Source organism: Diabrotica virgifera, chromosome 2 (genome assembly GCF_917563875.1).
Source record: "Diabrotica virgifera virgifera chromosome 2, PGI_DIABVI_V3a".
In the NCBI taxonomy this organism is placed as follows: Eukaryota; Metazoa; Arthropoda; class Insecta; order Coleoptera; family Chrysomelidae; genus Diabrotica; species Diabrotica virgifera.
Window position 1 is genome coordinate 124,845,594 of NC_065444.1, and position 22,163 is coordinate 124,867,756.

A 22,163-nucleotide genomic window follows, 5' to 3' on the forward strand; every position below is an offset into this window, starting at 1 on the left:
CCTCAATAACAACAACTGCCGGTTCTACACACCTTTTTCAAGAAATTTCTCTTTAATCTTTTGAAAACGATTTCCGGAGTGGAAACCGAAACGTCAAGTATTTTTTACGTAAAAATGTAATTATCATTACAACCAAACTGCGGCTAATCCAATCAGAGCCGGATTTATGGCAGTGGGGGCCTCTGGGCAGAATTGGCGAGGGGCCCCTGGGCAGAATTGGCAAGGGGCCCCTGGGCACAATTGGCGAGGGGCCCTACCTCCTACCATTAAAAAAGTTGTTGTAACTATGGTATGCAGCCAACTACAGGGTTTTCCCGTTTAGGAATTAAAAAAAATGTTGATCTACTTTTATAAATATATTTTTAAATAATAAAAAATACAAGAGCTAAATTTTTTTGAAGTAAAATATTCAAAATAAACATAGTAAAATGTATGGTTAAGCCCGGGTACTTTTCGAGATTTTTTAATTGAAAATCCCTTGATTATGTCGGACATGTCTGGTTGCTTTAAGACATTGTGTTCAATACCCATTATGGAGAGATGATTCAAACGCTCTTGACCCATCATAGACCGAAGTCGATTTTTAATTAACTTAAATTTTGAGAATGATCTCTCTCCACTGCATTTAGTTAGCATCAGAACTGAACAAACGAAGTGTCACCACAGCGTTTCGACACGCATAATTCACATTCGTTTCTGTTAGCAGTCGGTACATTTGAAGTTCTTTACTTATACTTGATGAGCTGATTTTCTCTTTAAATGAATTGAAAAAATTCTACAAATTGTACCAATTCAACATACAGGTTTTCATCCAAATCATTGCTATCAATGTCGGTAAGCTTCAGTTTTATTGGAAGATTGACATGCAGAAAGCCTCTGAATTAAAGAGCCATTTCAGTCTCTGAAATATTCCTTAAAAGAATAGATATAAATTCTTTAAGTGATCTAAGTGCCCCCACTCCTGAATTAAGATCAATATTTGGATCTTGCAGAATACGACTTGTGCTCTTTCTCCTCTTTAAGATTCCATTCCAAAATATTGCAAATAATCCTGTTTCCTGTAAACACATACGACTATACAAACCATTTCAAATTGTTGCTCATCGTCTTACGAAATTTTGGATAATGCTGATTTGATCTGATTATAACTTTTAACTAGTTCTTTTTCGGCGTCACTAGATGATTATCTAGTAGTAGGTATTTACTCTTTTAGGAACAATAATATTTCTGCCACGGTCGGCGTTGTTCTCGCTTAAAGACGCTTTTAAACATTGGATTAACAAGTTGTATCTATAATGTAGAGGAAAAATACATAGAGTTTATAATATAGTCCCTCCAAGAAATCAAAGAATGCTATAGAAGCAGGACAACACTCAGCTACAGCTTTTGCAACTAAATTTAGAGAGTGGGCGGCACTCGAAATCCACAACGCCAATATATTATGTTATCTAATTCCAGCCTGAACACCATTGTATTTTCCACTCATAACTGACGCGTTGTCGTAAGACTCTCCTCTGCAGTTTTTCAAATCGATATCATCTTTCTTCCAATAATGTCATTAGATAATTAAATCTATCTTCTGCTTTTGTAATGCATTTATAATGACCGTGATTTGGGAAAGATACATTTTCAACAGGAGAGAAACTTTCCTGTAACAAAATACCACAATTAATTGATTGACAAAAATTATTCTATGTGAATAGTGTGCTGATTTTTTTTTGGGACTTTGTGGGGGCCCCGGGCAGCTGCGCACAGCCTGTACCCCCTAAGTTCGGCCCTGAATCCCATATAAATATAACATGATTGTTTTTTACTCGTATATTGTATTTTGCAACTACGAAAATGATAATTCCTATGTTAGGAGATCAACGCGCTGCTAAATAACAATCCATCTGGTGACAGGATCTATGTATGGATCGTCCTTGACTTCGCCATCGTCGTGTCTAGGCGCACTTTTCGAGTATCTTTTGTTTTCCTTTTATGATGGAGAGTGGAATTTACAAAGTCGAGAGTGCATGTGTGCATGCGAGTACTCACGAGCATGAGTGAGAGGGAGAGAAAGAGAGACCGGTTTCGTTATAAACCAGTTGAAAAACGTCGCTTTTATGTTGGTTTCTAAGGTTTATCATATACAGGGTGATACAGATACAGAGTTTCTTTTATTATATGTTGGAGTTATTATACATTTACTAACAAGTAACATATTGGCCTAAAAACGTGCTGTTTGGGTTATGATTACAAGGCTTAAGTTCTTTTTTATCTTTCACATTAGTTTCCTAAACTGTGTTTATGGTGTCAATGTTGGAATATTAATTACAATACTAACGATCTTTTTGGGACTTCTATAATATAAGATTTCCGTTTAGGATACATTTTAGATGAATATTGCTGATATTCCTGGTCGATCCTAATAACGCATTATTTACGCTTACAGTTTGATGTAGGCTTAAATGTTCGATGTCAGAGATCACCATAGCAATTTGACTATTTACAGCTACTAAAAACAGGCCTGCAATCGTCTTAAGCAGGCCACGCACTGAATCGGCATAGAGCGATCGGCTCGGCTAAGAGCAATCGACAGATTTTGCTATACATGGAAATAAATAAGCCACCGCGCACCGCCTAAGAACGTTCGACATCGCTCTGTGCCGATTCAGTGCGCGGCCTGCTTTACTGGGCCTCTCTTTCCCTTTTGTAACTAATTAAAGTAACTATGTGGAGAATTCACACATTGAAATATTCAGCGCGGTTTAATGTTTTAAGGTCTTGTACACATGCAGGCGCTTTGCCTGCGCTAACGCCGCGGTTTACTTGTTAAACGAGCGCTTCCATGTGTGCGATACCATTTGTTCCTCTGTAACTTGCGACGCGGCGATTGGGTTTATTAAGTAAAACGTGATGTTAAGCGCCCGGCATTAGCCTACGAAACGTTCAGTGACCAGTTTCCTACAGCATACAACAATAGGGGCTAAACATTTAACAATCCCTAGTCTTAAGTCTTAGGCAAGTTTTGTTGCAACATACCGATCCGAATTTGAACCCTGTTGCTGTAGTCCTACTTTCCTACTACTAGTCTTTCCGTTTGTCCATTTAGCTACAGGTTAGTCACCACATAATATTGAATGATTACTATCATTTTAGTTGTCTTTAGATTAGATATGTAATCTAATCCATATTGTCGTCCAACGTCATTTATGACCACATTGAAAATCTTCTAATGATCGAAAACGTTCAGTGACCAGTTTCCTACAGCATACAACAATAGGGGCTAAACATTTAACAATCCCTAGTCTTAAGTCTTAGGCAAGTTTTGTTGCAACATACCGATCCGAATTTGAACCCCGTTGCTGTAGTCCTACTTTCCTACTACTAGTCTTTCCATTTGTCCATTTAGCTACAGGTAGTCACCACATAATATTGAATGATTACTATCATTTTAGTTGTACATATTTAGATTAGATATGTAATCTAATCCATATTGTCGTCCAACGTCATTTATGACCACACTGAAAATCTTCTAATGATCGAAAAATCAAAGGTTATTAATAGGTGTGGAGTCGATTTTAACGTCTTTAGTTTCGTTTTAATCACAATAGAAAAGGCTAGATCAAATTTTAACAATATGAGAAGAGTGCTCTGCACAAGAGATTTAAAGTTGACGCTAAGGTGATCGGCGAGGTGCTACGTTTTCTCGACTTTGTTTTGTGGAATGGAAGCTTGGACCTTGAATGCGACATCAATGAAAAATCTGAATTCATTTGAGTTGTGGGTGTATAGAAGAATTCTAAAAATGACAGAATACGTCACAAACAAAGAGGTTGGAAATGGAAATCTTAAATACAATCAAAGCAAGAAAATTGGAATATCTCGGACATATATTAGAAGTGGAGAGAGATACAACTCGCTTCAATTGATCATGCAGGGAGCGATTTAAGGAAAAAGAAGCATAGGGAGACGTACAGTACCATGGCTGCGCAAACTGAGTGAATGGTACGGATGAAAGTCAAATGAACTTTTTAGAGCAGCACTCTTTAAAGTCCGAATAGCTATGATGATTGTAGACCTCCGTCTCGGAACTTGATACCTGAACATGGCACTTGAAGAAGAAGTTTCGTTGTCTGGCGTGATTTCAAAGCTTTTTTCAAACAACAGTATATATATTTAGGAACAAAAAGGAATGGAGCAGATTTGTACATAATAATTAAATAGTAGTTTGTTATCCCTACACCTTACGGTAGAAGGGATTATGATTATATATATAACAGTATATTTATTTTTTCTACGGGTTATCTTATTTTTTCTGTGCGTGAAAAATGAAAGTAAGATTAATCTAGTTTACTCAACTTAACTAAAAGAGTTTAACTCTAGTTTACTTTTAGAGTCTGTTTTTGCATGATTGTAGAAGAAATTTTGTATTCCATTAGCCTGAGTATCGGAAGGCATCTTTGTTTGGTTTGCATTAAAATACATCTCCCCATAATATAATTAATATTTATAAATATCCATAACTAAATCATCGGTTGTTTTTTTTGCTCATTTTACATATCTAATAATAATTTTTTTTTACAGGCCGTGAAGATCTTTCTCCACCAAACAGTCTAAACGGATACAGTGCTGATAGTTGTGATTCCAAAAAGAAGAAAGGACCAACACCGAGACAACAAGAAGAATTGTGTCTGGTATGTGGCGATAGAGCATCAGGGTATCATTACAATGCACTTACCTGCGAAGGATGTAAAGGTAAGTTATTTTATTTTAAATAAATAAAATCCGAACTACTCCCTACACCTTACGGTAGTTGGGATTATGATTATATAAATCCGAATCAAATTTCTTGCCAAATTAAATCCAAATTAAAAAAGCTCCCATATCAGATGATTTTGAAACATGGAAATAGATAACTAGAGAGCGGAATATATGCAACACAACATTACCAAAATATGCGCATATATATGCATTACTTTTACTACAAATATGCAGGTATTTTTTCTAAATTTGTCTAAATATGCAAATGCATATTAAAAATACTCAAAAATAAAACAATATATTAAGTCGTAAGATCTTCAGAAAAGTTGCCTTTAAAAATACGTACAACTTTCCTCAAACAATCGAAGCCCTCATTTTTTTCTAAAACATTTTTTAATTTATTTCTAATTTGTAATCCCTGTATTTCCGGGAATTTTTTGACAATGAGCAGAAAAAGTGTTAACAAGATTAACCGAATCACTTAATTGTAAATTCCTTTGTTCTAATGACTTTATTAGATCTGGTAAAAAACTAAAATTAACTTTTATGAACATAAGTTCTTTAGCAATTTGTACGTTACTTAAAGAACAAAGTACGTTACTTAAGCTGAAGAACAAAAGCGGAATTGTCTACAATTTGATGGATTTTTGTATTTTGATGCTTCTCTCTATGTCCGTCTTTATAGAAGTAAAAGCGAATTTGTCGAATAAAAACACTCTTTCCAGAAAAATTTCTTTTGTGGGACATGATGATTTTGTTTCGTCAGTTCCTCATTTAAAAAATGAAATGTGAAAATGAATGTAACTTACGATTTTGGAACAGGCCTTGCAAAATACTTTGTCTCCACTTAGCTTTAACTCGGGAAAACACTTTATCCAAGCACTTTTTTGAATGGTAGACATACTTAAATTTAATATATACCAATCACTTCAAAAACTCTAAATACGATACAACGTTTACTTTAAACAAATGTTGGCCGGAAACTGACAAAATAATTATTAGACCCTTAAAAGCAGGTAGGTACCTACGACTTGCTACGCTAATAAAATATTATTTTTCTGGGAACACCCATAATTGTTAAATTCAGGTAGTAATGGGAAAGTCCAGATGAGCGATAGATAGATAAATAACGAGCTCGTTCATATCGAAGTTATAAAATTCCAACTAAGAGAGGAAAATTTTAAACTTTTATATAATTTATTTTTAAAATATGCAAAATAAATCGTGTTTAGCTTAAATATGCAATGTTGTGTTTGTTGTCTGAAAATATGCAATATATGCATCTATATGCACTTTGCATATATTCCGCTCTCTATAGATATTAACGTATTTTCGTTAAATTTAAAATACACTATAAAATTATAAAAGAATGCAAAGAGAAAAAGTCATGATTAACGTATTAAGTAAAATATATTAGTATGGTATAACTAGACCCAAACCAAGACATCCAAAGTGAAAGTTATCCTTCAACACCAAATTGTTCTATATGGTCCACATATTGTTCAGTAAAAAAGTTACACCATTTTCAGCGTCGGATTGGGGAGGAGAGGGAGCGGAGAAGTCAGCAAATTAGTAGTTTTTCACGTTTTTCGTCAATATTTCTATACAAAAATTTTCTACATTAAATTTGAAACGAAAATTTTACTGTTGGAAAGATATTCATGTGACATTGGCCATAGAAAGTTCAGAATGGGTTTCTCCGTACCAGGCCTGTAGAAGCCTCTTGGGGGTCTAGGACATTTCGCCGTCGCCGTTTCGCCGTCGCCATTTCGCCGTCGCCGTTTTGCCGTCGAGCCATTTCGCCGTCGCCGTTTCGCCGTCGAGCCATTTCGCCGTCGCCATTACTTGTATATAAGTTTTGAAGGGTTTTCGGACGATTATATTTCGAACACTTTTGCATAATGAAGTTTTTTATTTTTGATACAGTAAAAACAATTCAAATTGAAATCCCTTTTCTCAATATTGTTTATTTCCGGGAATCTGATAATAATCATATTTTAATACTGTAAATATTTTATTTTTCAGACGAAAACAATGTATAGTTGAATACGAAAATATAACTTGGTTTAACTACCAACATCAGCATTTTATTTACACTGACATTTAGTATAAAAAAAAGTTGTATGTTATCACGTTCTTGTAAACTTAACCAATGCCGGTATGGCGACGGCGAAACGGCCGGCGGCGAACTGGCTCGACGGCGAAGTGGCTCGACGGCGAAACGGCGACGGCGAAATGGCGACGGCGAAACGGCGACGGCGAAACGTCCCAGTCCGGCCTCTTGGTGAGGTTGGCGTTCCTTCAAGGGCTTATCAGTAACATACCACCGGCCATTGAAATAGCAGATTATATTTAGAAAACACAATCCTGTTTAAAGTAGTTTCATCAGTAATAATATTATAATTTGTCCAAACAATATAAAAAACCTCTACACGCTAAACCGCTTAGGTTTAGAAATATTGACGAAAAACGTAAAAAAAAACTACTAATTTACCGACTCCCCCCCCCCCCCCAAGCTCGATGCTCAAAATGGTTTAATTGTTTACTGAACAATATGTGGACCATATAGAACAATTTGGTGTTGGAGGAAACTTTAATTTGAGATGACGGCGTTAGGCCCTTTTTTGGACCAATTATAATACTATACTACCTCGGTAACTTTGGAACCGTTCGTTTTAGAAGGATTATGCATATACGAACTTTTTTGTTTAAAATTTAATGTAGAACATTTTTGTATAGAACATTGTTCACGCTAAACCGCATAGTTTTAGAAATATTGACGAAAAACGTAAAAAACTACGAATTTACCGACTTCTCCCCCACCTTCCCCAAACCCGACGCTCAAAATGGTGTAACTTTTTACTGAACAATATGTGGACCATATAGAACAATTTGGTGTTGAAGGTGAAGGATAACTTTCACTTTGGATGTCTGGGTTATGCCTTTTTTTGGATCAACTGTATCATACTATATGTGGAATTTTCCATATATCGCGGAGTATCATCAGTATCAGCCAGATGTCTTTTACGGCCATATGGGTTAGAGAATAAAATTCCACTTTTACACACATACATATTTTCATTCTTCTAAAATTTAACTATTTTTTTTTGTATCCGGTAATTCACTGTTATTGAATTTATTAATACTTATTTTTTTTTGCTGAACCCCGAAATGATAAATAAGTATGTAAATTATTATTAAAAAGTCTGTATACAGAGTTGGGATAAAGTATGGAACCAAGCAAATATCCTTGAAACGAAAAGAACAATATTTATGAAACTTTTCATGCAAGTACAGTGACGCAAAAGGCATCTGATGCCATATTTTTTTGTTACTACTCCACTTCCGGTTTCACCGGAAATAACATACCAAGTTTGGAAGAAAAAACTAATAAAACAAGAAATAAATCTCTTTACAGTAAAAAATAGGTTAATTTATTTACGTTAGAATCATGATATTAAAAATAAAAAAAATAATTTCAAATGTTGAAAATGTTTGCTGTTCACCTCCTCCAACATGCAAGCCTAAATTTGTGTCACTTTTTGCACGATTTCTCCACGTATTAGTTCACATTCATCAATTATTCTTTGTCTCAAATCCTGCAAGCATGTTAGTCGCCTAACGTAAACACGTGATTGTAGATAACCCCAAAGAAAAAAAAATCTAACGGGTTGAGGTCCGGAGAACGAGCGGGTGACTCTATGAATCCTCTACGTCCAATCCATCGATTTGGAAAATTCACTTTCAAAAAATTAAAATCCATCATAACCGATTAACCCTTAAACGCCCAACCTTTTTTAGGTTCCATGTACGCCCAAGGGTGGGTAAAAAATGTCCACCTCGAAAGTAGCTAATATATTTATTGAGAGTTTTTGCAAATGGATTAAACTTAAGAATCTTATGCTTACTAAACACAGCATCTTCTAAAATATTAATATAAACAATTTACAAACCTTACAACAAAATTACGATGTACATCAAAATTAACATACCAGTAAAAGCCAGTAATTCAGATTGTCGATTTTCTCCACATTCTTCCTTTCAGCCTCCTAATGGCGGATAATTATATCGATTATGTAATTAGACGTCGATAATTATATGGATTACGTTCCTACCAATGAGAAATTATATAGAAACCTTTAGTAACAAGCTTTACCAAGGGTGTACTTTTTGTGCCCATCCATATTTAACTTAAGATATTACTTTTATTTTCAAAAATATCGGTAGAACCAAATTAACATTCGATAAAGGGATGTATTTTTAACAATAAATAATTTTTGAAAAATTTTTGAACATGTAATAAATATGTTACAAGGGAATATGCATTAGATGGACATTTTTTACCACCCTTGGGCGTTTAAGGGTTAATTATCATTAATATTTCAATAGCCTTTTTTCACTTAAATGAACCATTTTTAATACAACTTATTTCTGTCAATTACTTCAGTAACAGCTTTACCTACTATACTAAATTCAAATAAGTCATGCAGTGCATGTAAACAACAATTTTAGTCTACAGTATAGATGGTACTCGTTTATTTCCTACTACATTGTATTAATACAAAAAATTATCTACAGACACTTTTTAACACATTTTTTCTACCAAATTTGGTATGTATGAAGTAAAAATAACAAGTTCTTTTAAAATCCGCAAAAATATACAGGGTGTCCCATTTAAATTAAATAAGTTAGGGGTATTTCCGGTGAAACCGGAAGTGGAGTAGTAACAAAAAATATGGCAACAGATGCCTTGTGCGTCACTGTACTCGCATGCAAAGTTTCATAAATATTGTTCTTTTCGTTTCAAAGATATTTGCTTGGTTCCATACTTTATCCCAACCCAGTATATCATTCGCAATAAATAGTCCAGAATTTACAGATTGGTATTAAAATTAATGAGGAGGATATAAATAACATAGAGCCATCACAATAATTGTTCTACTTGAATTGAATACATTCCTACCTGAATTGAAGTAACTGAAATGGAAGTATGTTACAAGAAGTAGAAAAATTATATGAAAACATTTCAGGGCCATAGAAATAAACAGAAAGCATCACTGGATGCTAATAGGTTAGATTAGGTTAGGTTAACAAGTGCAATAATGCTAAAGGAAACATTGGAAATAGGAGATAGAAAGCAACAACGTCAATAACTGATGAACTGATACTTAGAAAGCACGAATCCCTTTATTGTGAACAAATAGGTATTTCAAGAAAAAAACAGGATATTGGACCTGGATACACCCAAATGGTACCTACAAACAAACACAAAATCGATTTTTTATTATAAATTCCAGCTGCTGGTAGAAGTTTTTACAGTTCTGAACTGTTTTCCCGTAAGAGGCTACCATAGACTGATTAAATATACATCAGAATGACAATTTTTTTTGATAAAAGAAAAATATTGAAAGAAAAAGAATAAAAAAATAATTACACTTTTATAAAAAAGAACTTTTTATAATAAAATGTTTTCATTATTATTATTTATAGGACCCAATATAAAATTAAAAACTCGTTTAAATCTAAGAAAATATTTAAAATGGTATATACACATACATATAATATTTACATATAATAATTAGGGCCGTAGCTCAGGCGGTAGTATGCTTGACTCGCGTGCTGGTGGGCCAGGGTTCAAATCCCAGCGGCGACAAGAACAACTAGACATTTTTAAAATGTCTGTAGGCCCCAGGTCGACTCGGCGTAAATAAAATGAGTACATTGGGTAAAATCAGGGGTAATAATAGGCCGTTGAAGCGTAGCACTGGCCCTGTTACCTTCCTTCTGTACATAGCAGACTACCCTGCTATAATCACAAAGCCGCGTCAGCGGTATAAAACGGGAGACTATTATTATTATATAATAATTAACTTATATATGTAATATGAATTTTTAGTATGTAAACTTTAATTGTTAAAAAAATTTAAAAAAGTCATAAAAAAAAGAATTTAAATGTCATTGCATTAGTCACATTTTTAAAATAATTTGAAATAAAAAAAATCGATTTATCATTAATAATAGCAGTTAAATATTGCATTGTTAGCTAGTTCTGAGCTATTCTGAAAATTTCAGGTGCCTAGGTATCATACAACTATTTTTAAAATGGATACAAGTCAAGTATATATAAACGTTTTAAATAATAATATTGATCAACAAGAATCCTTAAATAACGCGAATAAGAAAATCAAGAAGGCAATCATACCTGCCTCCTAAAAAATAAAACAAAAAATATTTCGAAAACAAGAGAAAAATTAAGTAAAGAACGAAAAAAAAACTAAATAAAAAAATCAAAACTGGCGAGAAGTGGAAACATAAACACTGTGGAATGCATACGTAAGCTCATTAGAAAGGAAATTGGAGAAGAAATTGACAAGAAAAACCAAAAATCCTGAAACAACGGTTCTTTGTTTACAAAGCTTTTCAGGACATTATATTTAAATCTAAAAGTGGATATCCATCTATCTAAAAGTGTATAAATCTAAAATCCACAATACCAAAATATCGCTTTTTAACGCATTTTTAAAAGCGGCAAAAATCGATTGAAAATCGACGTCTTTAACTTTTTTTATCATTATTTAAGGGATAAAAATCGAATAAAAATAGATCAATAAAATCGACTAAAAAGTCATATAAATACCTAGACGTAAAATTATTGAAAAGTGGAATGTTTGTTAGCCGCGTTAAAGAACGACCGATTTTCAATCGATTTTTATCGATTAAAAAACAAAAACGATCTATTTTTATCTCTTTTAAAACTGCTGCCAATGGGTATTTTGGACCTTAGATTTTCTCTTGGACACTTGGAAAAATGGTCAATTTTGGTCTCAGACATACTTTGCTCTTGCACTGACGTCTTCTATTGTCTTGCAGTGATGTATTTTTGTGTTGTATTATATTGTACTGGTATTCTTTTTATTAATCTTTAATTTTTTCTGCAGGTTTCTTTAGGAGAAGTATTACTAAAAATGCGGTATATCAATGCAAATATGGCAACCACTGTGAGATTGATATGTACATGAGGCGGAAATGTCAGGAATGTCGTCTGAAGAAATGTTTGAGTGTTGGAATGCGACCAGAATGCGTGGTACCCGAAGTACAATGTGCAGTAAAGCGAAAAGAAAAGAAGGCTCAAAAGGAGAAGGACAAACCGAACAGTACTACAAATGGATCTCCAGAAATGATCAAAATGGAACCAGAGGTAATTATAAGTTATAAAACACTGTTATTATAGTATTTAAGACAAACAGTTAAATTACCCGCATATTTTTGTCGATCACATAAAACCAATTAGGACTATCTGCCTCCCTGTTTAAACTACATATATATATATATATATATATATATACATATATACAAGCTGTACGCTCCCGAGGAAGCTGAAGCTGTTTTCACTTGAAGATCCTTTTTGTGGGGGATCATTCCATTCTGAGTTTGGTTTTACAATTGCTGGTGTAACTTCGCTGTTTCCACTACCTTTCTCCATTCTTCTCTCTCTCTGATTTTCCTTCCTATATTTCTAATTTCCATACTTCGTAAGTCTTCTTCCACTTGTTGTCTCCATCTGAGTTTAGGTCTGCCTCTGGTTCTTGTACCTGGTGGTATCCATTCGGTTATAACTCTTAACGGATTGTTCTTCTATCTTCTCATTATGTGTCCATACCATCTAATTCTCTGTGCTTTTATTGCTCTAACTATGTTCTCTTGACCCATCCATTCTTGTGTTTCGTGGTTCATCTATTGCCTTGCATCCTCTTCGTTTTCCCTCTTTGGTCCTAGAATTTTTCTCATAATTTTTCTCTCAAAAACTTTCAGCTGCTCTTCTTCTCTTGCTGTTAATGTGAATGTCTCCAAAGCATATAGCACTATTGGTCTTATGGTCGTTTTGTAGATTTTAATTTTTGTATTTCGGCTTATCTTCTTATCTTTAAACTACATCATTGTCTATTATTATTAAGTATCTTTGAATATTTCTTTATAAACCTCTCTGTATTAATAATATATATACTAATTCACACACATATTATAACTTTTACTATTTATCTCTCCCCATCTACATTCTGTGTTCCATATTAGCTTCGCCATATTTTATTTCATTAACCTAGGGCGCACACACACACATACTCGTATAACCCCATCCCCGGGGGACATATATGTGTTCCAATGGAACAGTGGATCCACATGTCCGAAGATCAGACCTGTTACACTCTGTAATGGAGTGGTACCTATCTGACCCCCCAAGCTATACCACCTCCCCTCCCCATCGAAGGTTATACCGAATGAGGACTCTTTGTACTTAACGTTACTGTGGATGCCCTGGGTAATGGGACATCCTCTGAATTACTTCATGTGGTTAAGCCTCATGATTTTAGGGGTAGCTAGAATAGCTTCTCTCCCTATTAATGACTTAGTTAATTTATTACTTGACTTTGGACTTGTGTCCTAAAAAATGTGTGTTCCGGGTATCAAGGCACCGTGTCTCGCTGTCCGGACTGTGTGTGCTCGGTCGCCGAATTATCAAAATAAATTTTCTTCTCCTCGACGGCTGAGCGCCCGAAATGTGCTGCCATCAAGACCATTAACCTGGGGTAAAGCTATAAAATATTTCTGTATATGTGATGTGTAATAAATTGTTTAAAACATTTTGTTCAAACAGAAGTCTGAATATAATTTCAATTAAAGTAGTGGAAATACATCAAGGTATATAGCAACATTTCAATAAAGTTAGCTTTTTTTGGAAGTAAAATACCTATGTTTCTTCGATATTATAACTTTTTATTCTTAAGGGGTTACATAGGTCTTGCGGGTAAAAAAGTGACTTTTTAAAAAAATTATATCTCGAAAACTAAAAATTATTTTTATTTATGATTGGAACATGTAAAAGTATAGTACTTAAGGTACTCTCAAAAACATTTTTAGCCAAAAATATTCATTTTTGTAGAGTTGACTGCAATTTTTCGACAAGAGCCCTTTTTTTGCGGTGGGCAGCATAACTTGTCCAGTCTCATCTGAAATAAAAAAATCAAAAAGTTGCTTGTAGCTTTTATACCTCTGGCTAGTGAATGAACGAAGGAATTAAAAAAAATGAAATTTGAAGATTTTACATTAAACACATTTTCGACCCAAATTTTTCTCATTTTTTTAAAAATGACCATTTTTAAAGTAGTTTTTTTTATAAAACAAAAACAACTTCACCTAATAAAAATTCCTTCGTTTATTCACTAGCCAAAGGTATAAACTACAAGAAACTTTCTGATTTTTTGATTTCAGATGAGACTGGACGAGTTATGCTGCCCACCGCAAAAAAGGGCTGTTGTCGAAAAATTGCAGTCAACTCTACAAAAATGAATATTTTTGGCTGAAAATTTTTTTGAGAGTAGGTACCTTAAGTACTATACTTTTACATGTTCCAATTATAAATAAAAATATTTTTTAAGTTTTCGAGATATAATTTTTTTAAAATGTCACTTTTTTTACCCGCAAGACCTATGTAACCCCTTAATAAGGGGATAGGCGCAAATTTTCGGCTCCAATGCATTGTGAATGCTTTCATTTTTTTTACCACAACAAATGCTAAATGCCCAATGGGCAGATTGTTGTACTCAATGGAGTTAATAAAAAAAAATTTTTGTTCAATACTGACATAACTAATAAGTAGGTATTTTTGAATAATTTAAACGCAGAATGAAATATTACGTTATTACCGACGGCCGAAAGCCCCTGAAAATTTCATGTTTATTTTAATAAGTTGCAGTGGTGAAAAAAAAAAGAGAAAATTTAGTGTGGTTTTTAATTTAAAATATCTCATTCAAAAGAAACTTTTTGTTTATTCTAAGGGACTTTCGGCCCTCGGTAATAATGTAATAATGTGATTCGAAAAATGAATGCATTCAAAAAGCATTGGAGCCGAAATTTTGCGCCTATATCCTTAATAATCAGCACTACTCACTAGTGATCACGTATACAGTGGTTGTATAAAGTGGTTGAATGTCCACCATCTTAATCATCATATCAAATATTTAGTATTCACTTTTGTTGTAAATGGTATAAGTATTTAACTAAACATTAAATTAAAGTTCCAAATGGATTACATAATTGTTCAGAACGAACGTTTTCGGATTTATCAGTCCATCTTCAGTGAACTTTGAAGTAATTAACTAATATGTAACTGCAAAACCAAACAGCGCAGCGGTTGGGTTTAAATTGTAGATTACATACATAATATATAACTATCCGGCAACAGTAGTGTCTACTCAGAATAGTAATTACATAGGTTGGCCAGAGGTGTAACCAGGATGACCCTAAGGGGGGTTACAACTACTGGATGGTCTCTAGGGGGTATGGAATATTAATGGTTTTAAGCGTATAGAGCGCAAAGTACATCCAAATGGGGGTTTATAACCCCCAAACCTCCCCCCCCTGGTTACGCCTATGAGGTTGGCAGTCTATTGAAGCCTGCCATTGGAGACAGCGAAGCATGAAAATTCAAATCTAGGATCGGGTCAATTCTTTAGGTTAGTTAGAGACCCAAGTAGTTTTTTTATTAGTTCTGAAACCGTTCAGTAAGAAAATTAAAGGATACAACCGAATAGATCCCCCAATTGGGAGCTTTGATTTGGTAAATACCTAGACCTTCAGTGACGAACGTGTTAATTTTGCTAGAAGTATAATATAATAACTAGTACTTTTACATTTCAGTTTTTAACTTTGTGAAAAATCAGACACTTCTGACAAAACACTTGTTAATTTTTTAGTGTAACTATTTAGTCAGAGAGTCAGAGTCGTAGTTACTTTTATTCTGCTTATTTCATCTATTTTATTTATAAAATATTACTTTGAAGCATTTTTACTACTTATGATTAATTCTGATTGTATTTTCGCTGCGACCTTTGTTTGAACTATTGCAAATTGTTCAGTAAAATTATTAATATTTCTATGTAGATCCTCTTATTTCAGCTCTCGGATTCGGAAAAAGGAGGCACACCGAATGGATTCGTCAAAGCGATTTCTCCCGAACAAGAGGAACTCATACATCGACTCGTGTACTTCCAAAACGAATACGAACACCCGTCAGAAGAAGACGTCAAACGAATTGTGGTAAGTAAAAAATTGTTATTACTAAAGCTCTTCGTCCTACGCCGCAACGCAAATGCAACTCGACTGCAAAAATTGTCACATTATATTTGCTACGGGTCTACCCCAAAATCCCGACAGCCAAAATCCCGACAGCCACAATCCCGACGGCCAAAATCCCGACACGCCAGAATCCCGACACGCCAGAATCCCGACACGCCAGAATCCCGACACGCCAGAATCCCGACAGACCAAAATCCCGACAGGCCAGAATCCCGACAGTTTTGATAAGCTTCTTTTTAACATATAATTACATTTATTTCTTGTTTTTTGTTTATGGCCATCTGTTTTTATTTTGTGTTACTAAACCAAAGTATTTACCATTTAATATGAACTAATTTTCTAAATAAAATTTCTAACGTGGGTATATTAATTAAATTATTATTTTTTGCCAATATATAGTCCAATAATATATGTATAATCAAATCCTGAATTCAAGTTTACTTTCATATAATAGATATTATCATGTCACTTACAACCTTCCATTTCAGTCAGTATAGCTTTTATATTATAAAATGAAGTATTTATTCTTTTAAAATACATAATAATTAGTACCCGTACTTATTAGTAAGTAATAATATTTCAATTTCGATACTCTATAATATGATTTGGTATTGCATTTGAAAAGGAAGCAATAAATATTCAAAATGTAGTGGTCGGAATTTTTACTTATGCGAGGATTGTTGCATGTCGGGATTTTGGCCTGTCGGGATTCTGGCGTGTCGGGATTCTGACGTGTCGGTGTTTTGGCCGTCGGGATTTTGGCTGTCGGGATTTTGGGAGCCACCGATTTGCTACACATTTAACTATGAGTCGGACACGTGCTTTTAGTACAAAGTCCGCTCACCAACGCAACTGCAACGCGGCGTAAAACGAATTGATTTATAACTGATCGCGACTCAACTGTCATGTCAGTCGCAATACAACCGTTGCATACTTATTTTGTGGATTTTGAAGGGATTGTGATAGAACAAAACTTGTACTTTAAATTAGTAGAGGCAATTAAAAAACATGTCTGCTTGTACAATTATAATCTTCTAGACTGACACTTTTCCTATAGTTTGTATCCTTCTTTGCTATGTATAGCCCCGTAGTATTTCTACTAGTTCAGTGATGAGTCGTCTAGACATTCGGTCAAATATCAAAATCTTGTCGTCCATCTCCAATTCCTTCGCGGCTGTAAAAGCTCGTCTATTTTTATTATTTGCTATGTAAGGATGTGTCCACCAATTTCGTTTCCTTTTAATTTTTCTTTTGTATAAGGTTACTACTACGACGTCGTCATCTGAACTACACGACATCTTAAACGTAACTGATTGCAAATCTGTCGCTTTGGTGGACGAAAGACAAACGATGGGATTCTTTGGCGCTAGTTTCATCGCAGTCGAGTTGTAGCTGCGTTGCGACGCGCGACGGTAGACGAAGAGCCTTATTTTAATGAAATTCTAATTAATGTATTCAATAGCTCCTTGCATATAACTACAATTCCGATCGTTTACAAGTCATCATCCAGCATTCTGCATCCAAAGTTGAACATAGGCCTCCCCCAAATTTCTTCCAGTTCTGTCGGTCTTAGGCTTTTTGCAACCAATTCCCAGCAACCCTTTTGATGTCATCTGTCCATCGTGTAGGTGGTCTACCTCTACCTCTTCTCTCGTGGTCTCCACACTGTAATTTTTTGGGTCCATATCCCGTCCTTCATTCTGGCTACATGGCCCGTCCAGTTCCACTTCAGCCATTCGCTCTATGACATCTGTGATGCCTGTCCTTCTGATTTTCTCGTTTCTAACCCTGTCTCTGAGAGTAAGTCCAAGTAGTGACCACTCCATTCTTCTCTAGGCCACTCTAAGTTTGGTTGCTGTGGCCTGGGTTAAAGATAGTGTCTCGGCGCCGTAAATCATGACTGGAAGCACACATTGGTCGAAAGTCTTATTTTTCAGATAATTTGGCGTGTTGTGATGCTAAGGTGATTCTTCTTTATAGTTCGGCAGTTTGATTGTCCTTGTCAATTTGGACTTCATGAGCTAAGTATTTATATTTATGAACCAATGCTATTTCGTTGAAGTCGACTTTTGGATTTTCGCTTGGTACCAGGTTTGTCATGTATTTGCGCCTTTCCAAAATTTATGTTTAAACCAACTTTTTCACAAGCGGCATCTAACGTAAGCATAGTTCTAATCTCTTTTAAGTTGTCTGTTATAAGAACTATGTCGTCTGCGAAGCGTAGGTGGGAGAGCCCTTCGCCGTCGACATTTATTCTTTTGGCTTTCCACTCCAATTGTTTGAAAGCATGTTCCAATACTGCCGTAAAGAGTTTGGGAGATAACTTGTCTCCTGTCTAATTCCTCTTTCTCATTTAGAAGTAAAAGTTGTTTAATTACTAATACATTAATACTTTAATGTATTTCTAAAAGTTATTGTTCACTTTTTGATAAGCACGATCATATAAATCTGTAAAAAATCAGCAAAATGTTCTGCTGTAATGAACTTTTTGTATATTGATTTTCCATCTCCTTTTTACCCAGGAATTTGCCAAGTGGTCTTAAACTTTAGACCACAGACGGAAAAGTCAAGTACCTACTATAAGTAGTTATAAACATGAGTTTCTTATTTCTGTCTAATATAAAGTAAAATACGAAATTTATAGTTCAAATAAAATATTTAGTCAATTGCCTAAATACGTTAAAAAATTACAAATAACTCGTCTTTCCTTTCTCTTTATTGTTCATTCTGATCCTATCCAAAACGCAACTGTTCATACTCGGCAAACGTTCACTAGGCCCTCTAGCTGATGCAACCTGATTTTGATAATGTTTTGATCCGCTAAGTATGTACTTACATAGGGCTCTTCTTAATTGGCTTGCTGCTTAAGTTATCTTGATATGACAATATTTTTGACCGCTACTCAGGCTCCCTTAGTTAGCAACTTAACACTGATGCTGTTTTGTCACTAACTACCCAGATTACCTTAGATTTCGTATAAGTTTTATATACCGTTGGCAACCTATCTATGCCATACAATGTGTGCGGATAGTTATGTGATAGTAATAACTGATTTGTTTCTGTTTTTAGAATGCACCAATGGAAGGAGAAGACCAGTGTGATGTTCGGTTTAGACATATAACAGAAATTACGATATTGACTGTACAACTTATAGTAGAATTTGCTAAAAGGTTACCAGGGTTCGATAAGCTTTTACGGGAAGACCAGATATCACTGTTGAAGGTAAGGATTAAATAACAAACTATAAATAAAATACAAAATACAATAGAATTTAAAGTCAGTAAACGTTTTCCATTTAACAGCTGCAGTGTATATTTATTTAAAAAAGTTTTCATATTAAAAATGTCTAATATACTGTCAATAACGTGAAAAAACTCACAATTCATGTAAATATTATGTTTATAGGCTTGTTCAAGTGAAGTAATGATGTTCAGGATGGCAAGGCGATATGATTACCAGACCGATTCCATTTTATTCGTCAACAATCAACCTTATTCCAGAGACAGTTATAACCTCGCTGGCATGGGAGAAACTATTGAAGATCTGTTACATTTTTGTAGGACCATGTACTCCATGCAAGTCGATAATGCTGAGTACGCGCTGCTCACAGCCATCGTCATATTTTCTGGTAGGTAGTCAATTATTAGATTTTTATTAAAAATACCTGCTTGTTGGTAACTCTAGTTTGACAGTTAGTTTTTATTCAATTCAATACACAAAATCTTCGATGTACGTTAATGAAAGTCAATGCCATTTTCAAATCTATCTGTCTTTTTCATCTCATCAAAGTGTGGTGGATGTTGATGTAGTAAACGACTAGCAAACGGCACAAACTTCCCTTTGCAATTTAAGTTTTTAATCATATACCAGTACTTTAAAAAACGAATAGCGTAACAATACATGCTCATCCGGAAAAAAAGTGTCACAACTCAAAAAAAAACTTCTTTCAGAAGTGACAAAAATAAATTTTGTAGATCTTAGTTTAATTAAGTTTTAAATGGTAACTGCTAAAATGTATAAATTAAAAACGAACTATGGATAAGTGAATATTTCAAATTGTGAAAGAAGCGAAACCAAAAAAAAATGATGTGCCTTAAAAAAGAAACAAAGATCAAATTTTGAGTTATGTCACTTTTATTTTAAAATATTGGTTACTTTTTTAAACATTAACGAAAAATACCTAGGACACTTCTCGAAATAGGGCTTTTCATTCACAGTCATTTGTTTCGAGCTTCTGTCATATGTCATATAATCCGTGTATATTAATATTATACACAGCTTATACAACATACGACAGTAGCTCGAAACAAGTGACAATCGATGAAAAGCCCTATACAACGGTTTTCGTGATAAATACGTTCGTTCGACGTGAACGATACGTGTCATTGTACCTCAAAAGTGTCATTGTTCCAGAATAAAAATATTCATTTTAGTGTCAAATGAATAATGACACTTTCGCCATCTGACGAAGTTGAAAGTAAACATCTATGTGACACTTTTCCTGGTAAAAGTATTGTATTTTTGGAGTCAATTTATCAAGATAACTGTAATTATGCATTTTTTGAGTTGTGTCACTTTTCTTTCGGACGAGCGACATTATATTAATTATAATATTTATAATACTTATCTAAATTTAGCATGGTTTGAATCCGATAACTAACTAATATCTTTATTTCTATTTCTTTTTAATAATGTGTTATTCATGAATATTCTTTATATTTAATTATTCATTTAAGTAATTAAATGTTTCCCTTTTTTATACCTGTAGTCTCACTTCGTTACTTGTTCCGTATTTATTCTGTCCCGTTTTGGGATTACAACTACAATTTCCTTATTTTCATCTCTATTTTGCATTGTCTCTATCTTCCTAATTATTATCCAGTTTTTAGACATGTATGTCACTATATTTGTTGTCACAGTCTTACATTCTCAATAAGTCTGATGTTTGTCTTAAAGGTTAATTATTTTAATATTCATCAGTTGTTCCTTTTTTCTATATGATATTCGTTGGAAAAGATGGTCACATGGTATGGGAATAGAATTGAATAATATCTGCCTACCACACTACACTACCATTTGCAGATAATCAGACCGTCATAGTAAACAATAAGCAAGAGATGGAATACATGACAAGAAAATTGGCTGAAGAATATCAGAATTTCAAAAAGTAGAACAGACACATAAATCTTGTACTAGATAACAAGGAAATAGGGACTGATGGTGAATATAAGTATCTATAGTGTTTGTCACTCTGAGTTGTCAGTACAGCTTGTATACGGCAATGCTTTTCAAATGAGAAGTATTAAAGGAACCGTGTTGCCACATAATTAAATACAAGAATTTAATCCGGTCCACTTCGCCAGCGCTTACTGTCGCCGAGGCTGCGAACTGGCATCGTTGCGCCCCATAAGATCTTGTACTGACTTCTCGGAGTGACAAACACTATAAGAACAATATTTAATCATATGACCAAGAAAATGCCACCAGACTAATAGAGGCCAGAAAAGCTATAGGATGCCTTAAAGGAATTTTCTGGAACAAGAATATAACAAAGAAGAAAACGTTTAACATAAATGAAACTCTGGTAAACTCTGGCAAAAAGAATGCTACATATTATACGGATGTGAATGGTAGCGATTGACAGAGAAACCGAAGAAAGGTAGAAGCCACGGAAATGTATGTAATAAGGCGAACGCAAAGGATCTCGAGAAGGGAGACGTTAAGAAATGAAGAAATCATAAAAGCAGCTCACATGGTAAGGTTACGTAAAGCAAATAGAAAACAATATTAGAAGACAGAAGAGAGGAAAACTGAAAAAACATGGATGGAATGAATAAGAAAATTAATGAGCTCCAAAGAACTTAGAGAAGACCAACAGGCCATTGCAACAATCGACATGAGAGGAAATTGGGCACTAGAAAATGTCGAAAGGTGCCTCTGTTGTATCCTTTAGTTTTATAGAGATTTCATAATTTTCTGCTGAGTTTGAGTGTCTCTTCCACCCATATCTATTTAGGTATATCTCTGTGCTTATAGAACTTTCTAATACGTTTCTAATTTTGAAGTGACTCATTTCGCGTAATTCGATCAGTTATTCTTTCTCTTTTCTATTTATTGCTGTATTTCGATTTATCTAAGTTGCTCTGTAAAATGTTCCTATTGTTTAATTGAGCTGTCTTCTTCTATACTGCCAGTAAGATAAGATTTCTTTCTTATATTTTTAAATTAGGTAATTTCCTCATTCGTAGATTTTTGATTTCTGCCTTCTTCATTTGATCTTTAAT

The 22,163-nt window shown here is 34.3% G+C and overlaps 1 protein-coding gene across 4 annotated transcripts in view; it reads left to right on the forward strand.

Annotated features, from left to right (window-relative positions):
- LOC114324627 (ecdysone receptor) overlaps positions 1-22,163 on the forward strand; it is a 1,502,986-nt gene that overhangs the window by 1,459,551 nt on the left and 21,272 nt on the right. For 3 of the 4 annotated variants that reach the window (XM_028272498.2, XM_028272496.2, XM_028272500.2), the window contains 5 exons: positions 4,570-4,740; positions 11,685-11,944; positions 15,685-15,840; positions 18,949-19,101; positions 19,285-19,507. In XM_028272498.2, coding sequence (XP_028128299.1) covers positions 4,570-4,740; positions 11,685-11,944; positions 15,685-15,840; positions 18,949-19,101; positions 19,285-19,507 — 963 coding nt within the window. The remainder of the gene's footprint in view (positions 1-4,569; positions 4,741-11,684; positions 11,945-15,684; positions 15,841-18,948; positions 19,102-19,284; positions 19,508-22,163) is intronic. The other variant, XM_028272499.2, reaches the window with a different exon arrangement.